The sequence below is a fragment of the Lepidochelys olivacea genome (assembly GCF_965140295.1).
Source record: "Lepidochelys olivacea isolate rLepOli2 genome assembly, chromosome: 18".
Lineage (NCBI taxonomy): Eukaryota > Metazoa > Chordata > Testudines > Cheloniidae > Lepidochelys > Lepidochelys olivacea.
In genome coordinates, this window is record NC_140428.1 from 9,183,088 (window position 1) to 9,205,580 (window position 22,493).

A 22,493-nucleotide genomic window follows, 5' to 3' on the forward strand; every position below is an offset into this window, starting at 1 on the left:
GAGATCTTCCATTGAGCTCAACATGAGTTAGGTGGCCACGTACCTTTGGAGATCTGTGCCTCAGTTTCCCCCACAGGGATAACAGCCCTGCCCTACATGAGACTAAATCCATTGAAGACTGGGAGGGGCTCAGCTACCAGGCACTGGGCTGTGACTATGGGGGAGAGCGAAGGATATGAACAGAGCTGGGGACAGTTGTTGGACTGTTTTGCCAAGAAACTGGCATTTTTCAGAAACCATGTTTGTGAAACCAGTTGGTTTCCCAAGTTTTCCAGGAGGCTTTGGGGGGAGGCTGCTCCTGTTTGGGGCCCATCCAAGAGGTGTGGTGTTTTTTCCATTTGTTGGTTTCTAACTCTCTGCCCCCTTCCCTGGCCCAGCTGGTTGGTCAATTGGGGCACAGGTCAGCCAACTTTCTGGCTTGGAAGTTTCAGTTTTGAAAAATATTTTCAAAAGTGAAAAGAAGAATTCCAGCCCCTGGGCCCTGCTCAGCATCAACCCAACAGAGCAGCTGCTCTCACCCTGCCCCTTCCTCATGGATTTCATGAGCTCCAGCCACCCCAAGGGGATGACACTGGCTCCTCTCCCCCTTTCATTCAACTCCCTCTCCATCCCACCATTTCCAGCTCTTATCACTGGGGAGACTGGGTAAACCGGAGCTAACGCAGTACTGCGAGAGCCTTCAGTGTCGAACCATAGCCGAGATGGGGGTCTCCACTCAGGGCAGGGCAGGGCAGGGCTGAAAGGTTTCACCTAGCCGAGCCCCCGCTCCTGCTACTAACCAGCCGAAGAGCGGCTGGCGCCCAGCATGCGTCTAGGCCCAGAAAAGCCCCCGAGCTGAGGTTTGTGGGGGTTTTTTGTAATGTTTATTAAAAACAACAGGAAAAAAAAAGGGGGGTTTAAAAAGACCTTCCCAGCCCAGCCTCCCTCAGTCTAGAGCCAGGAGTGGCTCCCTAGTTGCTGGGGGACACTTGCAGCCGGCAGCTCTGCAATAGGGAGGGGAGGATAGAGCTACATCTCTCCCCCTCTTAAGAGAGGAATGATTCTCAGTGGGGCTTGGAGCCCCCCACCCCGCTGCATGCGGGCAGCCTTGGCAGTATTATGGCAGCCTGAGGACAGGTGCCAAGGGAAGCCCTAGGGAGGCCTGTGCAGATGCCCCCCAAGCCAGCATGGGGGACTGCTCTGTTGGCATGAGCCAGCTACTCTGGCCCCGGTAGCCTGGAGGGACAGCCCCACCTGCCCCCTCCACAGCACAGGGACGGATGCTCTTAGGGCACTGGGGCCAGCGGTGCCCATGCCCAGGGAACACAGCAGGCCCTGCTGCAATGCATCCCCCTGCCAAGGGGCACTAGGCACTCTCGCCCCCACACACAGCCAGCCAGGAGCCTGCTCCCCACTGTGCTGTCCCAGGAGCAGGGCCCCCACCACCCAGGAGCCCTCCCCAGTGGGACACGCCAGCTTCTGAGTTAACAGTCTGAGCCACAGGACGTGCTGCCACCCCCAGCAGCCTTGGCCGCAGGCTGGGAGCACAAATTGGGGCCCAGGAACTGGCAGCCTGCCCGGGGGCGCAGGGGGCCATGCCTGGCACCACAACCACACACAACTTTAAGGCAACCGTCCTGTTTGGCATTGAGAGGAGGGGTTGGGTCCAGCACGCATCCCTCAGCCTCTCCACGGGGTGGCGAGTCTGCAGTTCTGGGGGGTGACCGGGGGTGCCAGAGGGGCTAGAGGGGAGTGGGGCTCCTGTAGATCACACAGCTAGGTGGGTAGAGGGGAATCAGCCCAGCCCTGACTACTGCCAGCCAGCACCTGGCCATGGGGGCCACTGCCCCTTGAACAGCCCCATCCTGCCCTGCAGCCAGGATCCCCTCTCCCCTGTACACCGCGGGGCAGTCTGGGACAGCAGTAGGGGAAGCTAATGCTACAGAATACGTATAGCCCCGCAAGCCATAGCCTCCTGCCCCCAGCAAGGAGGTGGGACGACAGGGATATCCAGGCATCAGACCCCAGCTGTGGGATTCAGGGGCCTTTGTGCTCCAGGCAGCATGGAGCTCATGGGCCCAGTGTTGTCCGCCCAGCTCCTAGTGACAGCTACAGCCTGTTCCCAAAGGGCTTCCGGGGGCAGGTGCCTCTGCCCTGCGTGGGAGCGGCTAGGTGGGCTGCCCGTGCCATGCATGCGGGCGCCTCTAGGAGTCCTTGAGCATGCTGATGCGGGCGTAGATCTTCAGCGCTGGGCCCAGCTTGATGTTCATGGCGCTCATGAGGTGATCCTCCTTCAGTAGCAGCAGGGCCTGCCCGTCGATCTCCTGGGCGCGGAACTCCTCTGCGATCTCCTGGCACCCTGCAGGGAGCCAGTGAGGCCATCAGAGTGGGTGCCAGCCCAGCCTTCCACCCCCTCCCCCCCCCGGCCAGCTCTGCCCTCTCCAGGGAGCCATCACCACCTCCCCACGCCAAGCAGATCCATGCTAGCTCAGTGCTGGATGGGAGCCTGAGCCAGTGCGGGGGAGCAGGACTGGCAGGGGGTGTGTCCCCTTGCAGGCAGCCCTAGGTGTGCTGAAACCGTCTTGGCAGAAAAATAGAACGAACCTGATCACGTTACCCAGGCACCGCGGCCCCACCTAGCTCAGGGGAGCCCTCGCTGGGGTCCCCGGCAGCTGTAACTGCCAACAGTGGCTTTGTTCCTGTCCCAGTCTCTTGCTGTGAGCTGTTAAGTAGCTCCTGTGTCCCACCCCCCAAGTGGCCGCAGTGCTCCTGAGGCAGAAGCAGGGAGTGTGCCGCAACCCGACACCCCCCACTGGAAGGGCAGTCAGCACAGGGCTCTGGGGTGCCTCTTTTGTGGTGGAGGGAGGTTGGGAAGACTCCCCCCTCCCAGGGAGGCCCAGACAAACCCTCTGCCTGGGTCCCGCAGGACAGGTCAGGGCATCTCACAGTGAGCAGGGAAGTGACAGGTGGGGCCGAAGGATGCTGACAGCGGAGGCCAGGGGGTGCAGGAATGCCCCTGGGGGAACGAACCCCTGCAGGATAGACTGACACCTCAGACAGAGGGGGAGCAGTGGCCTGTCTGAGGCCCCAGCACTGGAGGCAGGCACTCAGGGTCAGCACAGGTGAGAGGGACGGTGGGGTGATTGCTGAGGGCCCTCCTAGCCTGGCCAGCTGCTCTCAGATTTGGGGGCAGAGTGGTTTGCTCTAGCTGAAACCTGCTGCCAAGCTCACTAGCTTCTCCCTGGAAGTCAAAGCCTGGTTCCCCATGCTCCTTCCATGCTAACTCCAGCCCACCTCGCTGGATAGCACAGAACAGCTACTGGACTCCACCCCAGAGCTAGCTGCACGTCAGCAGTGGACAAAGCAACACCCCAGACATGTAGACCTCAAAGATCCCGCAGGCCCTGGCTGGCCCAGGGTCCATGTGGCAGGGAGGGGAGCAAGGCTGGGAGGGTCCCTCACCTGGCAAGGAGCGGATGAATTCATAGACATCCTCCACATTCCACTTGGTGGGCTCGCTGGGCAGGAAGTGGTGCCCAATGCCCACAAGGTCCCGCATGTGCATGTCGGGCAGCTCCAGGTCACGCTCGCCCTGCCGCCGGCGTGAGGTGGATGAGCTGGCCGAGAGGGGCGAGAGTGGCTCCTCGTAGCTCGAGTTATCGGAGCAGCGGCTGGAATCCTCCTGGCTGCGGTTGAGCTGGAGCGAGGCTGTGACGGAGAGCGGCACCGAGCCCGTGGAGAGGGACACTGGCGTCTGGAGGGGCAGTGGAGAGGTCAGCCTGTGGGGGGCCAGCCCCCCACCGCCCCATGCAACATCCATCTCCCCAGTCTCTTCTGCTCTGCAGACGATTGGGAGCCAGGACACCTGGGTCCTATTGCTCCCTCTGGGGAACTAGGGCAGGACTCCTGGGTTCTATTGATGGTGCTGGAGGGAGTGCAGTCTAGTGGTTAGAGGGCAGGGGATGGAGCCCAAAGTCCTGCGTTCTAGTCTCAGCTTCAGCAGAAAGTTGACTGTCTGTCCGGAGGTTCTTAGGTTCTGTTCCCCCCCACACCCTCTCAGCACACTGCTGGCCCTCCCTCCCGACTGGGCAATGGGGCTAACTGATGGTTAAGATCAACCTTTTACCCCCAATCGGGGATACTGCAGATTATGTATTCCTTATGCCATCCAAGCCTAGCCCGAATTTTGCACCCCTTGATAATCTGTACCTTATCCCCTGATAACCAGAAACTTCTACGCTTAAACTCTGTGCCTTTTTTTAAATTTTATTTTAACATCTTAATAAAATTGTAGCCCCATCTGCCTGAGACCCTCCACGCACCTGCCCTACAGCAGTGACTACCACTCTCAGCCCTCAGGCGAGCAGGGGGTGCCTGCAGAGGCGCAGCGCTTTGCCAAGGGCCAATGGGTAGCCCAGGTCCTTGACTTCCAGGCTCATGCACGAGCTGCCTCCTGGGGATCCTGGGGGAGGGAGGGGGTTAGGTTCACCACCCTGGGGGAGGCTGCAGCTCACCTGTTTCTTGGTGTCCTTGCTGAGGCCAGGTAAGGCCCCCTTGCAGGCGCGACGGCGCCCGTGTGCGGCCGCCCCCGGTTTCTGGAGCTTGCTGCGGTCAGGGTGGAAGAGCCCCACTCGCTTTGTGCATCCCACGTTGTACCTGACGGGGAGCCAGGAGCGGGTCAGTGATAGGGCCTCAGTCCAGCGGCCTCACCACCCTGCCATACTCCCCACAGTGGCCGGATGAGTGCCGATGGCGCCTAGGGGAGCCCTGCACTAGGCAGATGCACCAGCCACAGCACGGCCCTGCCAGCATCCCGGCCCCCAGAGCCAACATGTTGGTGGGGGGGAAGATCCCCTAGCCCCTGCGTGAGGCAGATGATGCTGAGGGATGGAGTGGGACTCAGGGGCTTTGCCCCACGGTGGGGATGACATGCACGAAGGGGTAGGGCAACGCTAGGTTGCCTTGCCCAGCGGCAGAGCCGGGAGTGCTGCTTGGTAGCGGGGTCAGGCGCCGCTCGGGGAGGGGGGGGTTGGGGAGTTGGTTGTCAGGCACTGCTCAGTAGTGGTTACCTTTTGGCACAGGCCATGGAGCAGAAGCGTTTGGACCTCTTGAACTTGTAGGCGAAGTCAACGCGGCCACAGAGCTCACACTTCAGCTTCGGGGGGTTCCCTTCCTCTTTGGATTCTGGGGACACAGCAGGACACAGGGACCAACAGACACACCTGGCTCTTAGTGACGGCTTGCACACGCCTGGCATGCAGTGGGGTCTCAGCCACTGCCTGGCCAGAGCAACCCTGCCCCCCCCGGCATCGCCCCCCCCTCCTCCCCCAAGCACAGCCACCATCTGCAGTCCCCTGGGCCACAGGCCAGCACCAGCCCCCAGCACCAATCCTCCACACACAGGCCACCCACCATAGGCAAGGCCACTTCCCCGCTCCCCCTGGCCACACAGCCCCCCCAGCAGGCCACTCCTGGCAGGCACCTCGGTTGCTCTAGGTGAGGGGGTGACTGTCCCTGACTGTTCCCTCCCACTCAAAGGCCAGACGAGGAGATCCAGGCACCCTGCAGACACTCTGGCTTTCAAATTGCTGGGCTCTCCCATGCCAGACAGGCAGGCTGGCCTAACTCTGGGCGCCATGGGATCCTGCTTTTGGTGGGTGGGCAAATGAGTGTTATTCCTGGAGCCACGGGCCCGAGGCAGCAGCACATGTGGGTCTGCCCTACACAGGGATCCTGAGATGTTCTTGTATCTTAACCCAGCAGCCCTGAGGAGACTGGAGAACATCTGGGTATTGGGGGCATCTCAGCCTTTGTGCGTCTCCCCACCATCACTTTACCCACATTAGCAAACAGTTGCTGCACAATCGGCTTGAATGACTCAGCCCCCTTTGCGTCCTGGCCCGCACTGCCAGACACCAGGCTGCCCCCGAACCTGGAAACCAGGCCAGGGTCCCAGGAAAGGCCCCAGGGGATAGGCCCTGGCCTCAGCCCATAAGCCTACAAGCTGAAGGTTGAGAGCACAGCTACCTCTCAGCTCCCTGCTTATCTGCCCTCCCTGCTTCTGCACTTCCTTTGTGGGTGAGAAAAGGGTGCTGAGGGTGGAGAACGAAGTGTTTTGCAGCCTTCATGGGCTCTCGCAGCCCCTGGGAGGGGAGTCAGGATCATCATCCCCTCCCCCAAATCTTATGGATGGGGAAACTGAAGCACAAAAGGGGAAAGTGACCTAGGAGGGTAGTGGCAGAGGCAGAAATAGAACCCTGGTCCCAGCTCTAACCATTAGCCTGTGCTCCCACCACCCTATTCCCCGCTGTCTCCTCCTCCCCCTCTTCCCAGTGGGAATAGTGTCAAGGGCTGCTCTGCCTGTGCTAGGGTGAAAGGGCCGTCCCATAGCGCCCCCTTTGATGGGGCAGTGGGGAGGTTTGACCCTCAGCACCCACTGGGTTCTGAAGGGATCAGGCAGCCCCCGACCTCAGCTCTTAACGAACATGACAGCTGCTCCCTCCCCTGACTAGTGGGGTGGGAGGATCAGTGGCAGGTGGCACAGTTCTCTAGCGCCTCTGCTGGCCGGGGCCTACCTTGCAGATAGGGCTCCTCCATTTCCGAGTCAGTGGTGGTTGTATTGTCCTGCTGTGGGAGTTTCTCGGCCAAAAGGCCCTGGGCATACTTCTTCTTGAGATTCCCCACGAGCAGTGAAGAGCGCCCCACCTGGAGAGCCGGAGACACAGGGCAAGACAGATTAGAGGGCTGCTCTGCCTGCAACCTTGGGCTGGCTCTCGGCAGGCCTCCAAAAACCCTGTGGTGGGCGGAAAGGAGGGGGCTGCTACCTGCCCCTTTGGGGAGTTCGGCCTAGAACTCAGCTCCAAAACCACAGACCTTTGCTGTGGGAGTTGGAGGAGAGCTCCCCCAGCTGGCAGCAGTGGTAGCAGCTCTGGGATGCAACCACTGAAGGGCAACAGCAGTGACCCACCAAGTCAGGCTGTTCTGGTGGGCCAGCTAGGTGGGCAGGGGGATGCAGAGCAAAGCAAGGCTTCTGCTCAGGCCCAAGCATGCTGCCTCTGCCATGCTCCCTGCCGCACCAGCTGGCTCCAAGCTGAGCTCCTGGCCTGCATGGAGCCGAGTTACTCAGGGACACGCCCTTGTTCACACTGGCACAGCAGAAGCCCACTCGGGTTTGGAGGTGAAGCTGAACTTTGCATATCCAGGCAAACTGGCATTAGAGGGTGCCAGGTCCAGAGGCTGAAACGATTTGCCCAGCCCCACACACTGGAGAAAGCTGCCCCTCTCCTGTGCCTCTAAGGTGCATTTCTCCCTCACACAGAGTGCAGCGATCTTTGCCTCATCCCTGCCTCCCCCCTTCAGCACCCAGCTCACGTGCTCAGTGCAGCCTCCCTCAGTCACGCAGTGTACACACGCAGGCCCCAATCCTGCATTAACCACCTGCTGCGAGCAGTCCCATCACAGTTATGCAGGATCGGAGCCTGAGTCGAAGGGCCGCATGAACACACAAGCATTAGTGAAATCCACCCTGGGCAGAAGGCCTCGGCACCACCAATATCCCGCAGGTTTAGGAGGGGCGCGTATCTCATGCAGGGCCTCTGGGCGGGGGTGAATTTCATCTGCTGCAATTTGCAGAGTCTCACAGCTCAGTCACCTCTCTGCTTATTCTCCCCAGGGAGGGCTGGCTCCTGCCCTGCCAGCTCACCCGGCAAGACGGTCGAAGGAGGTTTTGGTTTTGTTCTGAGAAAAATTGATCTTTTTCCTCTCGCTCTAAAGCGGCTCAACCATTTTCGCTCCAAGTGGAATATTCCCTTTCGGACAGAGACCAGGCTGAGAGGAGACTGAGCAAGCTCTGAGTGGCTGGAACGGACCCCTTTACGCACAGCAGCTGCTGCTCCGTCCTCAGGAGCGCTTTACGCCATGCGCTGCTGGGCCTGTCGCTCCCTGTACCGACCCAAATGCTTCGGCAAAGTGGGGGGAGGGGTCATATAAATAAGATTTCTACCCTCAGGCTGAAGCTCTGACTAGGCTCCAGGCCCCCCACCCCCAGTTCCTGAGCACTTCTTAGCTCTGCTAGGAAGCCAGACAGGTTAACAATAACTTTATTTACAAGGACCTTTAAATAAATATTGTAACAATAACACTGATATCGATGCCCAGAAGTGTCCCCTGCCCCTTTCAAAGACAGTAACTGCCATTCCGCACTTTCACCTACAGCGCGTGGTGAATCCAAGGGTTTCAAAGCACATTTGAAAACAGCGACAAGTTTGAATCATAACCCTTTGCTTAGTGCTTTTCACCCCCGCCTCTCACAGCGCTTCCCAAAGTCTCATTATCCCCATGGCTCACATGGGGAAACAGAGGGAGAGCTGTTAAGGCCCCCATTTTCCAAAAGTGGCCTTGGATTTGGGGGGGGCCTCAGGTGCTCCAGTGGACACACCTAAGGCCTGATTTCCTGAAGCACTGAGCACCCTCCGTGGGCGTGCACCATCCCAGACAAGGCCCAAAGTGTCTAAAACTGGGCACACAAATTCAGTGGTTGAGCGAGGCCTGGAACTCAGGAGTCCTGACCCCCAGTCCTGTGCTCTAACCATTAGACCACCTGGCCCAGAATAGCACCCCACAGTGGGGGCAGCATCTGCTTCTCTCACAGCAGAGGTGAGCGCCCCCCTCAGGCTGAGCTGTGGCATGGCAGTGACTGGAGGCCGATGCTCAGCTGGCTCCTGCTATTGTCAGGGAAACAGGGCGGGAGCGGGACCTGGGCGTGCGCCAAAGCGAGAACACAAAAAGAGAACAGGGTAAAGGGGGGAAAAGAAGAAGGTGCGTACCGGGAACGGCTCTGCCCCCTCCTGGATCACAAACCCTTCGATAACATGCGTCAGGACTTGTGGTTTCACAATGGCCTGTGGTGGTTTATTCTCACCATTCTGGGGGGCAGTACCAGCAACAGTAGAGGCAGAGTTCCCGTTCCCTGAGGTCATGCCGGGGCTGCTGGGGTCGTTCTGCGCGTGAACACGGTCCTGTCCCGGCTCTGCAGGGGGAGACGAGATTGAGCTGGGGGGGTGGGGCTTGCAGAGAGACACACGAACACACCCGCCCCGTGAGACACGCAGCGAGGGGGGCACACTGCCTCACAGCAGAACGCAGCCAGCTCGAGCAGTCACAGCACACGCGGAGTGCGGCAAGCAGACGCACGCGCAGAGAGGAGTGGCCTCCCCTCCCCTCCCCCTGCTCTCCCCAGGTGGGGTGGGCATGTGGCAAGGCGGCTGATCTCAGCCTGTGCGGGATCTGCCCCCTGTTCCATTCAGGCCTCTGCACCGTTCGGTGGGGCAGCCATTACCATACAGCTGACTCCCCGGCTGTTCCCCAGGGCAGGATGAATGGGCCCAGAGCAGCGAGTCACATGGCACTCTCCCCCCCCCACCCCCCGGCCAGCCGGCGCACACAGGCTGGATTGTGTGCAGCTGAATGCTCTCCAAGAACCCCCATGCGCAGAGTCAATGGACAGAGCACACTCCCCTCCAGCTGGGACGCTCTCAGGCACAATGAACAGAGGGGAGCACCAGGAGGTCTGTGGGCAGCTGACTCCACTGCGCCCAGAGGATCTGGAATTAGAGGGGCCCGATCTCTACAGGGGATACACTACAATACACCAGATCCTGTGCACAGCCCCCTCTCCCCCCAACTCCATCACTCCTGGCACTTAAACCAGGGTAGGCAAGCAATGAAGCACGGGGACCCCATCCCCCATGGGACCATACTGACCATCCTTCTCTGACCACCTAGGGGCCTAGACAGACACCAGAGCCCTACCCCCAGTGCCAGGCAGCAGGCCTCTCCAGCCCCTCACCTCTGCCAGCCTCCTCATCTGACACTCTGCTACGGGAGGGCTCAGCTGGCCAGGGCAGGGTGCTGGAAGCAGGGCCAGCTGGGATGGGTGTGAGAGCCTCTGGGTGCTCCGAGGAGGCTCCCGCATATAATCTGGCATGAAGGGGATCCCTGCCAAGTAGTGGAAGGTTCCCCCTCTGCTGCAGCCCCTGGACGCTGTCCTAAGTGCCCCCTGCTCCCCCGGCACAGGAGGGTCTCTGAGGGGCAGGGCTGGGCCAGCAGCACGGGAACACAGAGATACTGGATTGAGCCAGACTGCAAAGCTGTCCAGGGCTACTCTAGGTTATGCTGCGGCCAGCCCTGATACTAAGGTGAGGACAGCGGTATAAGAATCTGTAGAGAACAGGAAGGGCTGCCTAGCCATTAGCAGAGCCTCAGCCCTGGCTGCTCCACACAAGGAGGAGCCATTGGAGTGCAGGGCCCACGAACTGGCTATGGAGCCTTTGGCTGATCGAGAATGCACCCAAGTCGAGCCCTGTTCACTGTGGCTGCTCTCTGGCCCCACATACACCAAGTTTGGCAGGTCTCAGTCTAGTCCCATGTGGGCAGGTGTCCAATAAACGCCATCACAGGGACCACTAACACCCCCTCCTTGGCCATCTCAGCCACAGCAGGGTGGGGTGGGGGGGGCCCCCACTGGCTTAAGGCCAGACTCTCAACATAACAGGCACACTGTGGATCCAGGGCCCGTGACGTCCAAGCCCCTCCCTCCCCCCGCAACAGCATCCCCTCTGGGTCAGGGCTGAAACATAAAGAGGCCACATGCGTGGGATGCCTGTCCCACCACCAGACCATTTAACAGAGGTTGCCAAGCTACAGCGAGCACTCAGCACTCGTGCCCCTGAGGTACTGCTCCGGCCACCTGGGCAGGGGCTCGGCTGCGAGAACACTGCTAGCAGGGCACAGCCAGGGGATTTATGGCATCCGTACACAGCAGGGCCCTGGAGGCACCCACCTCTGTCTCAACAGCAGGGAGCCTTTCCGATGGCAAAGCTGTGCCACCCCCCCCCAAGTTACCAAGGCGCCTCTTCTCAGTATGACTGTGCAAAGTAATGTCCCGGGAAGAGCCAGGGCTGAGAGAATCATAGAACATCGGGGTTGGAAGGGACCTCAGGAGGTCATCTAGTCCAACCCCCTGTTCAAAGCAGGACCAATCCCCAATTTTTGCCCCAGATCCCTAAATGGCCCCCTCAAGGATTGAACTCACAACCCTGGGGTTAGCAGGCCAATGCTCAAACCACTGAGCTCTCCCTCCCCCCCTATACTTTGATACATGCTGGCACTGCAAGGCAGCTCTGTGGGCATGCAGCCCCAGCACGTATCAAAGTATTATTCACCGAAGGAAGTCTGCCTTGGACTACGCTACCCAGAATCCCTCACAGGAAGCACAGTGTGGACTCAGAGCAGCAGCCCCGTGATTTGCTTGCTGCAAACTTTGTGGTCGCAGCGGGTCCGGGTCCTAACCCCTACATGTCCGGAGAACAGCACAGGTCAGGGCAGGCCTGGTTCCCAGCAGAGCTGAGCCCCATGGGTGTGGGCCAACCCCTGCAAAGGAGCCTCTCTTGCCCCCATCAGCGCACCTTACGTCCATGGCAGGGGGAATCGCTGCCCGCTCCTGTCCTTCCAGCCCACGCACCCTTTCCTGCCCCAGAGGGTGGCATTTTCTTCTCCCTCCCTCCACCTCCACCCCTGCCTTCCCAGCAAACATCAGTCATTAAACATTAAACACATGCAGCGGGAAGGGGCCCAGTGTGGCTGGGAGCAGGAGGTTCCCAGAACCGGCATGCGCTGGCTGGGCCCAGCCCCTGCTAGAGTCTCATTGGCTCCTCTTAGGAGAACAATGTGGCTAGGCTAAGGCAGGGCAAGCAGGCTGCGGTTTAACTTACTGCCCTGGGGAAGGGGTGGAATCGGGCTGCCATGGCTGCTGGGCATGGCCGCGGGCTGAGTGCTGGGGATGAGTAGGTGGGTTCAGACTGTGGGTGCGTGTGCAGTTAGCGTAGTGCACAGACTGTGCGAATGAGGGGAGCAGATGGGAGTGGGGTGGGCAGAAGAGATGGGGCAGCAGGAGGCAGCGGCGGGGGCTGAGAAACCTAGAAAAGTAGGGCTGGAAGGGGCCACTAAAGATCATCTAGTTAGCCCCCTCCCCCCAGGACGGGGCCAAGAAAACACCACCTGTGCAGAGTCCGCAATTAGAGAACCCCACATCTCTGCCTAATGGCTGGAATTGGGGGTCCTCCCCCTACTGCCCCCCACCCCCTGCAGCTGCAGCCCCACTCCCCTCTCAGGCTGGCCCCGCAGCCCCCGCCACATTACAGAGCAGTGAGCAGGACAGGGCACTCAGGGCGATGAGAGGAGAGCGGCACAGGAACCCAGACAGACCCAAGGCTCTCAAGAGGAGCCTGAGCACAGGCTAGGACCCTCTGTACTCCCTATAGCTCGGCCACAACCGGGTGGAGGAGGGACACTGGGAGGCTCCTCTCGAACACTGAGATCCTGCCCTCTTCCCCCATGGGGGCAGAAGGGATGGCGCAGCGCTAGCAGGAGAACATGACTAACGATGCAGGAGTCAGGGTCTCTGCCCATTGCCAAGGAGGAGGAATGACACTCAGCCCCAGAATGAAAAGGAAGATTGACAGGGAAGCCAGCTGAGGGTGGCTGGGAAGTAGCAACAGAATGGGGACACCAGAACCCTCTCTCCCCTCAGAGAAGGGTCTGTGTGATCAGAGGTCAGCAGGTGGGGTGACTAGAGATGCCAGAAGGGGGAACGGACTGAGCCTGGAAGCGGCTGGAAAGCCTGTGAGGTTGGGTGCAGCGCTCCGCATCACAAGGAGTCCATGGAGTCCAGCCCCAGCAGGGCCCCCCCAGACCATGGGTTGTGCTGCTGATAGGGCTAGACAGACAGACAACACAGACAGAGGAAGGAACAAACATGTTCAGGGTCATTGAGCGCCTTGAGGTTCCTGGGACTGGGAGCAAAGCAGGAGCCTGAGTTAAGGAGAACAATGGCCCCGAGGAGCCAGGCCAAGGAGGGAGTCCACATGCTTCAGGGGGTTTCCTCGAGCAAAGGCCAAAGGAGATGGCAGGTGGGGATGGAGAGATTTGGGAGAAATTCCCAGGAGCTGCTGGGCAAAGAGACGATCCAGGTCAAAGCAAGCAATGGGGCACCCCGGGGACAGGGAGCCCAGACCCCAGGGCAGGCCTCTCCAGGAACAAAGGATGAAGTATTAGCAAGTCCAGAAGCAGACCAGACTGGAGACTCCAGCTGCTCCAGCCCAGGGAGATCAATTGCATCAAAAGCCCAGCTGGGACCGATGCTGTTGAGATAAGATACAAGGCTCTGGCCACCCAGGAAGTGCAGTCCCGGTGCTAGGGGAGCCATGCTCTAGGGGAGACTCCTGCTGTGCTAAGGCGCTTGTGGCAGGGGGCAACCCTCTGTGTTGACATGGGGCATCTCTGCAACACTCCCCTAGGAGAAAGCAGCATTTACAATCGGAGTGGCCACGGACAGCTCAGGCTGGTCAGTGCTGGGGGTGGGGTGACCTTTGTTTTCTCCTGCACACCCCTTTAACATCAGTGTCGTGTTGCAAAAAGTTGCCAGAGGCCTCCATGCACTGCAGGGGGAGTAGCATCATTCCTCCCTGAGCTAGCGTACCCCCTCCAGGAGCAAGAGGGGAGCTGTCTCCATGGCCCAATCATCCTTTTCTTTTCTGCAGAGGCTGCCAGACAAGTGGCCCCAACAGTGACAGCTGTGAGGGTGGATTTCTTGTCATGTGGACACCTGTCAGCTGAGACCCCTCAACTCGTTGCATATAGAGGCTCCTGAAGCTATTTGAGAGCAGCACGCCTCTGTCACTACCAGCCTGGGCTAGAGTCAAGACTCTAACCCCCCGAAGCAGCCAGCCCCCCTTCCTGCCACACAGTGAGTATTCCAGGGACCCCACCAGCCCCTCTGAGATCAGAAGCAGAAGAGACACAGAACAGGGATCCTTTGGGGCCTGGGAAAGCCTCACCAGAAAACCCCATGCTCACTGCCTCCCCCATCACCATCCATGCAGCAGCACTGCAAAATGCACTCTCACTACACTCTACCAGGCTGGGAGCAGAGGGAAGAATGGGGCCTGGCACATGCCAATACTCTAGGCTTATGGACCAGGCCCTATCCTGCCCCTGCTCCCTGGCATGGGTTACAATGCAGCTCTGATCACAGTTTGGCAGCCTCAGCCGGATGGCTTATTCACGCTCTATTTGGAGGCTGGTGTGAGGAGCTGGCTCTGGAGTTTTCAGCCACCTAGTTATGTCCAGGCCTGTAGTTGGTTGTGGCTCACTCTGCATCAGCACTGAATGCTGAATACTTCTGGGGCCCAGTGCCTGATGGTGCCGGCGCTCACAGCGACGGGTAAAGTCACTGGGCGCGGCGGCTGCTCAGCACCTTTGAAAGTCAGGTCAGGAAGGTGCATGCAGACGGGTTCCAGCAGGTTCTAGATCTGGGCGTTGCCAGACAACCTGCTCCATCCGGATCTGGCTCTTTCCAGCCCGCCGGGGCCAGCTACAGCTTCCATCTAGCAAAGATGCAACACACGCAATCCACCCGCCAGCCTGGTCACCCGACCCACGCGAGCCCCAGGGCACAACCACCCTGCCCCCATTGTTCACACGCTGCGCAGCGCCAGGGGGCAACTAGTCCGGCCCGGGGCTAGCAGCCTCCCCCGCCAACCCCTTCCCCTTCCCCAAGGAGGCGGCCCCCCGGGCTGCTCGGAGCCCAAACGTCCATGGCCCCTGCGGCCCCATGACGAACAGCCACCGGCAGCTGGGCTCGCCCGCCCCGCGCGTCCTCCGCCGGGCTCGCAGCGCGCCCGGGAGCCGAGCTCGCAGCGCGCCCCGCGCCCGGGGGGTCCGGCGCCCTCGAGCACTGACCTGAGCGACTCACAGGCGCGGCGGCCGGTCCCGCGATCCCGCCAGGGGGCGGCCCCCCCGGGGCCCCATCTCCGGAACTAGCTCTCGGCACGAACAAAGGGCCAGCGCCGCTGCCGCGCCCTGGCGCTACGGCTGGGAGGGGAGCCAGCTCCGGCCCGGGGCACCCGGCGCAGCCTCCGGCCTCCCGCGCCGGCGCATCGGGGGAGGTGGAGACAAAGGAGCCGCCGCCGATGCCCCGCCGGCCCCGGGGTCGGGCTGCGCCTCCCGCCGCGCTCTAGCTCCGCGCTGGCGCTCACAGGGCGCCCATCGCCAGGGCGCCCGCGGATCGGCCCCGGCCCCGGCTCCCGGCGGCGTCAGGCAGCGGGCGCGAACGGCCGCACGCCCCGGGCCGGCCCAGGCGGGGCGGCCGCGCTCAGCCGATCGGGCGGTGGCGGGCGGCGCAGACAATGCGGGAGCGCGCAGCCTGCGCGGGGGGGGGGGGGGGAGCGGGCAGGGCGCGGCGGCCTCTTTGTAAGGCCGCCCGAGCCACGCACGCGAGGGCTGCCATTGGCCGCCCGGGCCCGGGCCCGCCCCCAACCCCTGCGCGAGGCGCCGCTTGCGCCCGCCCCCGTCCCGGGGGTTCCACGCGGGGCTGCGGGGCGAGGCCCGGCGGGCCGCAAAGGCGGGGCCGGGCGCGGGCGCGCAAAGCAGCCGCGGCGCCGCACAGAGCGCGCCCCTTTCCCCGGGGCCTGCGCGCAGCGAGCCCGGGGCCCTGGCCCTGGCCCTGGCCGGTGGCCACGCAAGGCTCCGTGGCTGTGCGGGGCCGGGCGTGGGCGGGAGAGGCAGCGGCCGGGGTGCCGGGAGGCGGCTGGTGCACAGCGCAGCACGGAGGCCGTCGGCTCTTGGCGGGGGTGGTGCGTCTCCATGGCCGTGTAGCCGGGCTGAGGGGGAGCGGCGCAGTCCCATGCTCTGGAGGATTGTCAGCTGCGGTACTAGTTAGTGTGTTTAAAATTGCGTCACAGCCCGTAAACACGAATAAACGCTGCTAACACACACACACGGCACCCCCCCCCAAACTCCCCCGCTGTGCGCAGGCACTCCCATCCATGCACCATTCTCAAACACACTGCGCCACCCTAGGTGTCAAATCAGGCCCTTCCACAGGCAGCAGGTACATGCTGGAGAATTCCCTTATATCCTATCCTCTGTGGGTGTCACAGGGTGAGGTACAAGTCTGATGGCCTGAGCACAAGGCTGGGAGCCAGGGACCCCTGATTTCTCAACTCGGCCCTAACACTGGCTCCTTGTATAAGAGCAAAGCCCTTTGCTGCTCCGTGCCTCAGTTTCCCCACCTGTAAAAGCAAATGTTTGCAGAGTGCTCTGGACATGTAAAGTACTTTGTAAATATACTGAGTCCGGATATTTGTGTATTATAAATGTAATGGAGCCCTGTCTTTGGAATCCTGCCTTCCGATTGGTTCCTGCACCAACCTCACTGCCAGGAAACAACCCTGGCAAGCGGACACTGTCTCTGTGACAATGTGCAGTCCTTCCTACATAAAGAGGTTGTTATTTTAGATGAACAATAGTGACCTCTGGGTCAGGCATCACCTGGTTAAAAGGCCTCTGCTATCCCTATGCACTGCACAGTTTGGGTCATATAAAGCAAACCTCGTAACACAAAGAGAAACAGGTTCCATGGCTTAAAAACAACAAATATTAAGTCCAGTGGAGACAAATGTTTTTTAAACTTCCCCATGCAGCGTTTTCAGCCCAAAGGCTGCAGAGCTGAGAACCTCAAAGTGAAACTGAAACTGAGAAGTAACCAAAGGGCAGCACCAGATGCTAATGTTTGTTATTGCCTACACAGTGAGAGACACTGAAAGAGGGACAAATCAGAGATTTTACAAGCACTTTCCCTTATGACAGGTTTCAGAGTAGCAGCCGTGTTAGTCTGTATTCGCAAAAAGAAAAGGAGGACTTGTGGCACCTTAGAGACTAACCAATTTATTTGAGCAAAAGCTTTCGTGAGCTTCATCGGATGCATCAAATAAATTGGTTAGTCTCTAAGGTGCCACAAGTACTCCTTTCCCTTATAAAGATTTCATGTGGTTTTTAGCAACACACATAAAGAAACAGCTGTTTGCAATATACAGGGTGCCAGGGATATCATGAAATCCACCAGGGACTTAGCTATTGTTCTTGGTTTTATGTGAAGGGTGCCCAGAGACTATGGTGATGGGCAGCTGGATAATATCCTACGGGTTGGTCTATACTTAAAAGAGTTATCAGCGTATTTATGCCATTAAAAGCCCTAGTGTAGGTAGTTATATTGGTACAGAAGTGACTATACCAGTATAGTTGATGCCAGGTCCCTGATATACTGGTATACGCACTTTTATACTGATAGAACACACCTACACTAAGCGGATTTTGGTGGTTTAAGTAAATATCCAGATACACTGGCAAAACTTTTTGTAGTAAGATGAGGCCCTGAAACATAAAACCTTGGTATCAGAGGCCCGGTATGAGACCTAAGGCCTGAGCTAAAGTAATGGTTAAGACTTTGCTGACAGAAAGCAAAGTTAAGCTGCGAGCCAGAGGCAGGCCCTGCTCACAGAAGCTGACAAGGAAAAGGCTGATGTTGCATAGAGATATGCTGTTGCACAGACATAGATCTCAAGTGTACTGGATACCAGGACCGTCTACAAATGGCACAAGAACATTCTGATACCATCCACATAGATAATAAGGACAGGGGCAAAAGGCTAGTATGATGGAGAGAGTTGTTTTCTTCGAACCAACATGTACAAGGTGAGAGGCGGCACCTCACTACGTAGAAGGGTGCTGCATAATTACGTAAAGGGGTTGCACCTCAATACGTCAGGAGCGTTATGTAACTTCTTGTACCTGTGTATAAGATACATCCCTGGGGTGGTGTCTTTGTCCGGCCTAGGGGGCAGTGGAAAGTCCCGCCACTGACTGAGCTGAGTCCATTGCCAGGGAGTACAAATTCGTAGTATGCCCTGTAGAGTCTATAGGGAACTATCACTGTGCTTCGTTTGAGCAATAAACCTGGCCGACGTGCCTTCGTACCTTACTAGAGTCTGTGGTCATTGGGGGTCTCTCGGGGTCTGCTGCGTTAGCTATCTGCGCAGAGCTGGGACAGCACACAGAGGGAACACGCATGCAGCTGACTGTTATCATCACTGAACACGAGCAGAGCACCATACCGGTAGCTTCTGACAACACTTTTCAGTAGTGTAGACAAGGGGCTGGATTAGATTAGATAGATAAGGTCTATCTGAACTGTACTTGGTGAAGGACCTGAGGTGATGGGCAAATAATCTTGGTGACTCCCCAGCCCTGCAGCTAGCCCCCTGTGTAAATCACAACAGCTCACAGACTTTTCTAGTTGACACCCAGCTGCCCACTGGCCCCAAAGGGCCATTCCAGCAGCCAGGGGTAGCCGGAGTACGCAGGCAGTTTGCCCCCACCCTCTTACCCACAGCTGGTCTCTCACTTATGCCAGGGGAAAAAGAGGGGTGGCATCGTTCCATCATAGAGGTGTGTGAATTTCAGTGAAGGCCTGATTCTGAGTTCACATACACCTGTGTAAATCAGGACTAACTCCCATGAAGTCTATGGAGTTAGACTGGCATAAGGGAACTGGACCAGGCTATTATGTCCTGTGCTTTTGGGTCCTTCAGAACGGGAAGCAATGCAGCAGCGTGAGGAAGTAATTCTTTATGTTGTAACTACAGGTGGGAAGACATAGAATACATGAGGATAGTGTCTACCCAGAAATCACATTCTGTCCCACTCCAGCAATACAGAACAGCTTGGAAGCTCAATTCCCAGCTGGTAACTGACAAAATCACTCCTCGCTTTTGGGTACTACATTTGCTTCTCTCCACTCCACCAGCATCTCTCCCATTCTCCACGACTTTGGTGAAAAACAGCTTCTTTAGCTGGTACCTCATGGGGATCTAAACAGGCAGAATATAGCCACCCAGGCTGGAGTGGGACCCTGACTCCCTCTGTTGCAAAAGGATTCAGCTGGCCACCACAGGTTATTATGGGCTAACGCATCAAACTCTCCTGTCCTTTATGCTCCCGCCCTGAAGAGGGACAGTGTGGAGGTGCAGGAGCTTTTTCCAAATTACGCTGGACTGCTGAGTCCATACCAGGCTCCAAAGAGGAGGGCACAGTCCAGAGTTTTAGGCTCCAACTTGACCCTTAGGAGCATCAGTTTGTGACAGGAAAAATCCTCTGGATTCTCTGGGCTTGCGTCTGTTGCTCCCAGCTCCTTTATACTGTTTTGGAGGCAAAAGGGGACCTGAAGGTGCCCCAGGGAAACCCTTCTGCATGGCGCCCACCTCCCTCCAGCAGAATGGAATGTCCGTCAGGACTCTAAGCCAACTCCTTTCCCAGCCTGTGCTGTAAGGGAGCTGAGCAGGCATGGAGGGGTGCACCTGGAGTGCTCCAACTGTTCTCTGCTGCCCGTGGCCGACACTGGGCTGTGGGAAATGAGAATAAATCAGACTGGCCCTGAGGCTGCTCTACGTTACACCAGAGGCTGGGCATGGCCAGGAGTTTGAGAAGCAGGAACGTGGCTTAAAGCCACCTGTGCCCCCGCCCCATCCTGTGCAGAGGAATGGGGTAACATGAATTTCCCCCTCAGCATTAGTGGTGGCCCCTCCAGGTCCAGGATGGAGCACATCAGGGGGCTGAAGAGACAGCACTGCAACCCCTGCTCTCCCCAGGTCCATCTGAGCCTGATCTGCCCCCACTGGCTTTAACCTCATGCTGCATCCCCCTCCAGGCCAGATAGGCCCCCAAGCAAACTGAGTCAGTCAGAAGGGAGCTAGCTAGGGCTGGTGTGTGGCGGAGGAACCCTGGAAGCACCTGTAAGGATGTGCAGCTGTGTGGGCTGAGCCCCTACTGACAGGCTCCCCCAGCAGCCAGTGGTGGGGGGAGGGGCTGTCAATGGGATCAGAGGGCAGATTTGCACAGCCCTGCAAGGGATCAGTCCCTGCATAGGTTGCACCTGAATTCAGCTGTGAGCTCAGCCAGCCAGCCGGGCCGGGGATGGGTTGCTCCATTTTGTTTGTGTGAAGGCCCAGCAGCTGCACCAGGAGCCTGTTGCCCTTCAACCCCAGTGCAGGCAACCTCCCCCGATGCATTGCCCCCACCAAGGTGCCTCAGCCCTGCCTGAGAGGGGAGCTCAGTCCTCAGCCTTCTACTGAGGCTGCCAGCAAGGGTAGGCCCACCAAATGAATTTCCCAGAGGCCCCTGGCATGGTCAGATGGGAATTCCCTGAAGCCACTACACACTGGGGCTGTCCTTTGTAACTCAAGGGGATTTGTGAGCCCAGCTTCCCCGTCCATGGGCCTTCTAGGCCCTGGGCTCTCCCAGCTGGGCTATGCAGCACATGGCTGCAGGCTGGGCAGCTCCCCAGGGAAGTGGGGTTTTGTCTCAAAGGGTAGCTACTCTGAACGTGCTCGCTGATTGCTGGAGACACACAATGTTCAGCCCGTCTGCTATTTTGGGGCTGTGGTTTGGAGTTCATTTGGATGGATTCTCGTCAGGATGTGGGAGCCCTTCAAAGAACGGCCCAAGGTGGTGGGAAGTGGTAGAGCTGACTCTCAGCCAGTGCCCCAGCAGGACCTTGCAGGAGCTGGGCTCTTCCAAACAAGACATGCACCAGAGACTCTGGCCACTCCTCAGTGCAGGTCCCATGGCACTTTGCATGAGCATTATATTAGCCTGGGCATCCTGGCCAAATTCCACATGGCTACCTATAGCCTGCCTCCCTACATCTCCAGGTGCAGTTTCAATTCACTGCTCTCTTCTACTTTGCTTCCTGTTCTAAACTATTGTGGAAGGACTCCTGTGAACTGACATGTCCCACCCCAGTCGCACCTGCATTTCAGTGCTCACAGATGTAAAGATGTACAGATGTAAAGGAGTGATTGGAGTTAGGGACTGAAGTCACGAGTCTTGGGTTCTCTTCCCTATCCGGGTTCACTGTCTGGTCTCAATCAAATCACATCCCTGCTCCATACCTCAGTTTCCCCATCTAGAGAATGGGGATAAGCCTATTTCCCTGTCTTGCAGTGCTTTGGGATCCTGCAGGGTGCTATAAAAAAGCAAGGTGAATGGGTGCCCAGGGCCCTGCCTGAGCATGGGAAGCCTGCAGCCTTCAAAGTTGCTGGCAACAAAGAGTGAGGACTTTCCACACTCCAGGACTCCTACATTATTTGCAATGGGGACAGGCATCACAGGCAGGAGCCCGTGCTGGGGAATACCAGGCTAGCTGGGGATGCATGCGGAGCCCACAATCATCCTATCCCTGGACTCCAACCTGAGCAGCACTAACCCCAGGCTTCACTGATGTCCCAGCTGCGCTAAGACTCAGGAGGAATCGTAGGGAGACAAGGGCCTCCTGCTTTCCTGGCACGGTGCATCCAGCGCTGATTCCAGCAATTCTCTGGTCTCTGCTGGGCAGGGACGGGAAAAGAACTGTTGCCAAGAATAAAGGGAGTGGTTGCTCCATGGTAGTTCACGCTCTGGTGGGACCAAGGACAAAGCACAGGCCTAGACCAAGCGTGGAGGGGGGATGAGGGAGACTGGGTGTGTGTCTTTCACAGAGATGGTGACTGCGACCTGACCTCACCCCAGCTCGCTCTCACCTGCTCTTTGCTACCCAGGCCCAGCTGAGAAGCAAGCTCTCCTGCCTGCCCAGATGCCATGGCCTGAGCCTCGTGCCACCATTTACACCAGTGCACAGTGGGGGTGAAAGGCCACCAGCCTAACCTGGCAATGTCTCCCCACACTTTGCGTTGGGCCAAGCTGCAGGGCCACAGGGAAACACTGTGGAATTCTCCTCCATCGCAGATCCCCATGCAGGGGCACTCTGCCCCAGTCTGTGCCAGGTGTGCCTGGTATGATCCCTTCTGTGATCATGCCTGCACACTGCCCCAAACACCCTTCACCCCACATGCACTACCCCCCATGCCCACTACAGCGGGCAAAGTATGGGAGATGGAGTCACTGAGGCAGTTATGTTTCAACATGGGAAAATGACATGGAAAACATTCGTTTGTTGAATAAATGATCAAACCACATCTGCACACAAGAGCTCTGCACACCCCAACTCCCAGTGCATAGCCCCACAACAACACCCATTCACCCACCCAACCCCACCCCTCCATGACACACCCCTGCACAACCCAACACACTCCCAGCACACAACCCCACAACCCAATACATGCCCACCCCCCCACGACACACACCCTCATGGTACATCCCACACAGGCTCCTCCCAAGGAGCATCTGCAGCTGTGAAGCCCTGTCCCCTCCCGACAGGAGCAGGAAGATGCTGGGCCATAGGAGGCTATGGGGATGGATTCAGCCCAGTGACCCTGACAGATGGGTCCATGGCTTTTCCAGTCCAGGAGAATATTCCAGGGGCGTGGCGTCTCAGAGGAGCCTGGCTCCATTTAGCGGGCAGATGGCATTAATGAGGCTGGCCCCATGCTGACTATGCCCCCGGCACTTGGCATTCGGGGGCTGACTGTCCGGGAGAACGTGACGTTTCCACCCCCAGCTTGTCTGCTGACTGGCTGCAAGTCAGATTGTTCAAGACAAGCCAGGGCTGGGGACGATCAGACATTGGAATAAGAAGAATGACTGGGTGTGGGGAGAGGAGCCCTCCTGCCCCCGGCGTGTGG

The 22,493-nt window shown here is 58.6% G+C and overlaps 1 protein-coding gene across 6 annotated transcripts in view; it reads right to left on the reverse strand.

Annotated features, from left to right (window-relative positions):
- Positions 1–840: 840 nt before the first annotated feature.
- The window catches only part of PHC2 (polyhomeotic homolog 2), a 138,956-nt gene continuing 117,303 nt past the window's right edge, over positions 841–22,493 (reverse strand). For 5 of the 6 annotated variants that reach the window (XM_084651683.1, XM_084651681.1, XM_084651682.1 and 2 more), the window contains 6 exons: positions 8,805–9,007; positions 6,555–6,684; positions 5,049–5,163; positions 4,494–4,635; positions 3,442–3,733; positions 841–2,338 (listed from right to left, as the gene is read on the reverse strand). In XM_084651683.1, the coding sequence (XP_084507809.1) occupies positions 2,184–2,338; positions 3,442–3,733; positions 4,494–4,635; positions 5,049–5,163; positions 6,555–6,684; positions 8,805–9,007 (1,037 nt within the window). In that variant the 3' untranslated portion in view covers positions 841–2,183. Of the gene's footprint in view, positions 2,339–3,441; positions 3,734–4,493; positions 4,636–5,048; positions 5,164–6,554; positions 6,685–8,804; positions 9,008–14,778; positions 15,053–22,493 lie in introns of those variants that run through there. The other variant, XM_084651686.1, reaches the window with a different exon arrangement.